At 46.2% G+C, this 5,042-nt stretch overlaps 1 protein-coding gene across 1 annotated transcript in view; it reads right to left on the reverse strand.

The window, feature by feature from the left end:
• The window catches only part of LSM2 (LSM2 homolog, U6 small nuclear RNA and mRNA degradation associated), a 7,864-nt gene extending 2,826 nt beyond the window's left edge, over positions 1-5,038 (reverse strand). Inside the window, exons 1-2 of the mRNA XM_015569850.1 lie at positions 4,988-5,038; positions 4,618-4,685 (exon numbers count right to left, since the gene is read on the reverse strand). Coding sequence (XP_015425336.1) covers positions 4,618-4,685; positions 4,988-5,038 — 119 coding nt within the window. The remainder of the gene's footprint in view (positions 1-4,617; positions 4,686-4,987) is intronic.
• Between the last annotated feature and the right edge of the window lie 4 nt (positions 5,039-5,042).

Raw genomic sequence — 5,042 nt, forward strand, 5'->3', positions numbered from 1 at the left:
ATCCCCCAAGGGCTGCCGGGCTGCCAGAGGGATGTCTGATTGCCAGCTTAGGCCCAACCCCCAGGAAGCAGGCCTAAGCCAGCAGGTGGTCATCCTCCACAGGGTCCCAGACTGTGAGAGGGCACAGGCCGGGCTGAGGGCCCTCCCTCCCCCCACGCCAAATGCACAAATTTTTGTGCACCAGGCCTCTAGTCAATAATAGGAGGATTATTGATTGATTGGCTGCCTCCCGCATGCCCCCTACTGGGAATTAAGCCCAAAACCCAGGCTTGTTCCCTGACAGAGAATTGAACTGTGACCTGGTTCATAGGTGAATGCTCAACCACTGAGCCACAGAGGCCAGGTGAAACATCGATTTTTTTTTAAATCAACTTATTTATGCATTCATTGGTTAATTCTCGTATGTGTCCTGACCAGGGATCGAACTTGCAACCTCATATATGGGGATGAAGCTCTAACCAACTGAGTTACCTGGCCAGGACTAAAAAATAGCTGTTCTTTGATTGTCCTTACTATTTTTTTGGTATTAAATTTTTAAAATGAAATTATTGTAATAAATGGCAGTTTTTAAAAATGTCCTTATCTTGCCAAAAATAAAGTTGGCAGTTCTCTGCTGGACCCTATTTTTGTAAAATTCTAAGTCTTTGAAATCCACCAAGTGCCTACTGCCTCGGTGGTGGTTTTGCCACATCCCTGGCTGTTGAACAGCCGTTGACAGCACTTTACCACCATGTGCAGCGCTGGAGTAACTTCCAGGAATTATATAAGGTGGTATTATTCATTCAGTTCATTGAGAGCGAGACATCTGGCACAAAAGTGGTCTGACAACAAGCCTGAGAGAAAGCTCTTCTCCCAATCCAATGGAATTCCTTTGAATCTTACAGTCCTTGCTTTAGGACCTGGAGCTAGAACATAAGTTTTCTGCCATGTGTAAGACCCAGGGTGGAGAAAAGAGGAAAATAAAAACAAGTCATCTCACAGAATTGCCTAGGGTTGGTATGGGCTCCACACTCTCTCTCTATACAGCCCTCATCTTAATGCCATCAGTACCATATGCATTGCCCACATCATAAATGAAATCTCTCATGTAGAAGTCCCTCTCCTCACCACTCTCTGCCATGTCAATGTTTCTCCCATTAAGCAATTATCTCATAGAAATGTGGAAGACACTGCTGGGAGAGAATACATTGATTCAAACTTTCTAAAGGACAATCAGGTAATAGGTATCACTTTTTAAATTATTGTTTTTAAAATCTTTCCCTAAGGATATGTTTTTATTGATTTATATTTTATCTTCACCTGAGGGTATTTTCTCCATTGGTTTTGTTTTAAAGATATATTTTCATAGATTTCAGAAAGAGAAAGAGAGAGAAACATCAATGATGAGAATCATCCACAGTTGCATGCCCCGCCCCCGCCCCCCCTTGGGGATCAAGCCCCACAATCTGAACATGTGCCCTGACTGGGAATTGATCCGTGACCTCCTGGTTCATAAGTCGACACTCTAACCACCTAGCAACAATGGCCAGGGCTGGTTTTATTAATTTTTAGAGAGGAAGGGAGGGAGAGAGTAAGAGAAACATCAATCAATACGCTGCCTCCTGCAGGTGTCCTACCTGCAACCTTTTGGCATAGACCAGTGGTCGGCAAACTCATTAGTCAACAGAGCCAAATATCAACTGTATGACGATTGAAATTTCTTTTGAGAGCCACATTTTTTAAACTTAAACTCTATAGGCAGGTACATTGTTATTAACTAATTAGGGTGCTCCTCAGCTGGCCTTTGCTAAAAACGTCCTCAGTCTGATTGAGGTACGTTCGCTGAGGTCGACCCCTTCCACCTCTCCCATCCACACTCGTCTCGTATACTTGTTTCAGATAAGACGAGTGTGGATGGGAGAGTTGGAAGGGGGGGGCCTCAGAGAACGTACCTCAAAACAATGTACCTCCCCCACGCTGCATATCCCACAGCCCCTGCGTCTCCCGTTGCCCGACCGACTGACACCCCCCCACTTCTAACGCCATTTCTTCAAAATAGACTCGCCCAGGCCGAAAACCGACTTCTGCGCATGGGCCACGAAGTTTGAATCGCACTGTACGTGTGCTCCCGCACGTGGTATTTTGTGGAAGGGCTACACTCAAGGGGCCAAAGAGCTGCATGTGGCTCGCGAGCCGCGGTTTGCAGACCACTGGCATAGAGGATAACGCTCCAATCAACTGAGTCAAACTGCCTGTGCCCGTATCACTATTTTAAACGTATGTCTTATTTAAAGGATTTTTTCCCTAAAGAATTGGAAACCACCCAGCTAGTGTGGCTCAGTGGATGAGTGTCAATCTGTGGACCAAGAGGTCACGGGTTCAATTCCTGGTCAGAGCACATACCCAGGTTTCGGTCTCAGTCCCAGATGGGGGCGCTGTGCAGAGGCAGCCTACCAATATTGATGTTTCTCTTTCATCGATGTTTTATCTCCATCCCTCTCCCTTCCTCTCTCTCTAAAATCAATACAAACACTTTTTATCCTCACCCGAGGAAATTTTTCCATTGACTTTTAGAGAAGGTGTAAGAGAAAGGGAAAGACAAAGAGAGAGAGAAACATCAATGTGAGAGAGACACATCAATAGGTTGCCTCCCTCACGTGCCCCAACCAGGGCTGGGAATTGAGCCCACAACCGAGGTACATGCCCTTGACGAGAATCGAGCCTGGGGGCCCTTCAGTCCTTGAGTCAACGCTCTATCCACTGAGCCAAACTGGCTAGGAAATAAAAACCTATTTTAAAATATTTTTTTAAAGAATTGGAAACCGCCTAACTGTCCAACAGCAAGGTTGTGGTTAATAAAGATGCCATGCAGACATTAAGAAAGTTAAAGATCACCTTTACTGATGAGAAATATCCACATCTGCTAAGTGAAAAGCAAGTTTCAAAACTGAAGGGAGAATATGATCCTGTTTATAACTTTTTTTAAAAGCCCTGGCTGGACAGCTCAGTTGGTAGATCACCGTCCTGATACATCAAGGTTTCAGGTTTGATTCCCCCAACAGGGCACACACTAGAATCAACCAATGAATGCATAAATAAGTGGAACAACAAATTGATGTCTCTCTCCCCCTTCCTCTTGCTCTAATAAAAAAAAAAAAGATAATCCAGACAGAATTGATTTCCGTTCTGGCCGTCATTTCCTAGTTACATAGACTTGAGCAAGTTTCTTAACCTATCCAAGCTTCCGTCTCCTCACATGTAAAGCCGCAGCAGCGGTGTATGTCACAGGGGTGTGAGGAGAATGCAGTGAGTTAAGTGTATGCAGAAGAGTGCCTAGGCAATAGGAGGCTCTCAAATGTTAGCTGCTTTACTTTTGCACATTTATTACTCCTACTACATACCAGGCTCAATGGTGAGCTTAAACGGGGTCCTGGGCCCTGCCTGAAGGACAGGCCATAAACCAGGGGTGGGCAAACTTTTTGACTCGAGGGCCACAATGGGTTCTTAAACTGGACCAGAGGGCCGGAACAAAAGCATGGATGGAGTGTTTGTGTGAACTAATATAAATTCAAAGTAAACATCAGTACATAAAAGGGTACGGTCGTTTTTTTTGTTTTTTTTTTAGTTTTATTCATTTCAAGCGGGCCGGATGCGGCCCACGTTTGCCCACGGCTGCCATAAACAGTAAACATATTTTTCTGAAATCACAATTTGAGAAGCACCCACTACGAAGAAAATAAGACTCTGGTAGAAGGACCTACTTGGCTAGAAAGACCAGGAAGAGTCCAAGGATACAGCACTGAATCCCAAATTCTGAAGGATGAGTGGGAGTTACGATATAAGGGGTAAGGGTTGGAAAAGCAATACAGATAGAAGGCACTGGTCTCCTGTTTACCCTTCACATTTTCTTTAGCAAAGGGGAGATTATGCCACGTACACTGTCTTGCAACAACTTTCCACATCAACATGTCATTCTGGTGTGACCGCTGTGGAACATGGAAGCCCACAGTTTAACCCAGTCCCTATTGACAGCTGTTTGTTTTCCATTTTTGGTTACTGCAAAGAAAACTTACAAACGTCTTTGTACCTACATCTTTGCTTGTGGAACTGTTACATTTCTAGAAGTTGGGTCAAAGGAGTATATAATTTAATCAGAAAAAATGGTGATGCCTTCACTCCCTGACCTCTGTTCTAACTATATATAGTATATGTATTTCTTTGTTTTTTTGTGTTTTTTTTTTTTTTCAAATGCAAGAAACAACTCCAAGGCTAATCTGTCAGCTTAAGGCACAAGTCATTTCTTTCTTTCTCTCTCCCACCTTACCCAGCCCTCAAATAACGCTTGTTCAATTAAAGAGGTTTCAGGGCCAGCCCGTGGGGCTCAGTGGTTGAGCACTGACTTATGAACCAGGAGGTCATGGTTCAATTCCCCGTCAGGGCACAGGCCTGGGTTGCAGGCTTCATCGCCAGTGGGGGGCGTGCAGGAGGCAGCCGATCAATGATTCTCTCTTGTCATTGATGTTCCTATCTCTCCCTCTTCCTTCCTCTCTGAAATCAATAAAATATATTTATAAATAAATAGGTCTCAGGGCTCTGGGCACATCCACCCCCTACAGACCTGCTGAAACAGGAACCTACCTCAGGTCATTCTTGAGTTCCACGACCACATCCTTGCCCACAAGGGACTTGAAGAAGGAGTGGAAGAGCTTTGGTGCCTGCTGTGCTCTGATCTGATTTCTGCACCGACCCGGCGCCCGGGCTCCCGGCTCGCCCAGTCCGCCACCGCCCCGGGGCCCTGTCCCCGCGCCCCCCAGGAGCCTGGGCTCCGTCGAGGACCCGCTCCTTGAGGTCTGACTCCCTTCCCCCGGGGGCTCTTAAATTTTCCCTTAAAAGGGAAAAAAGCCCTGTGCTCCCAGATGTCTTCTCGGGGAACTTGAGGTGCAGGAACTAAGGGCGGAGGGAACCCCGGACACGGCCGGGACCCCCACCCCGACCGCAACCGACCGACCCGCGCGCTCTCCCCGAGGGCGCCTCCTTGTGACGTCACAGTCCCTACCATGGTG

Source organism: Myotis davidii, unplaced genomic scaffold (genome assembly GCF_000327345.1).
Source record: "Myotis davidii unplaced genomic scaffold, ASM32734v1 scaffold1006, whole genome shotgun sequence".
In the NCBI taxonomy this organism is placed as follows: Eukaryota; Metazoa; Chordata; class Mammalia; order Chiroptera; family Vespertilionidae; genus Myotis; species Myotis davidii.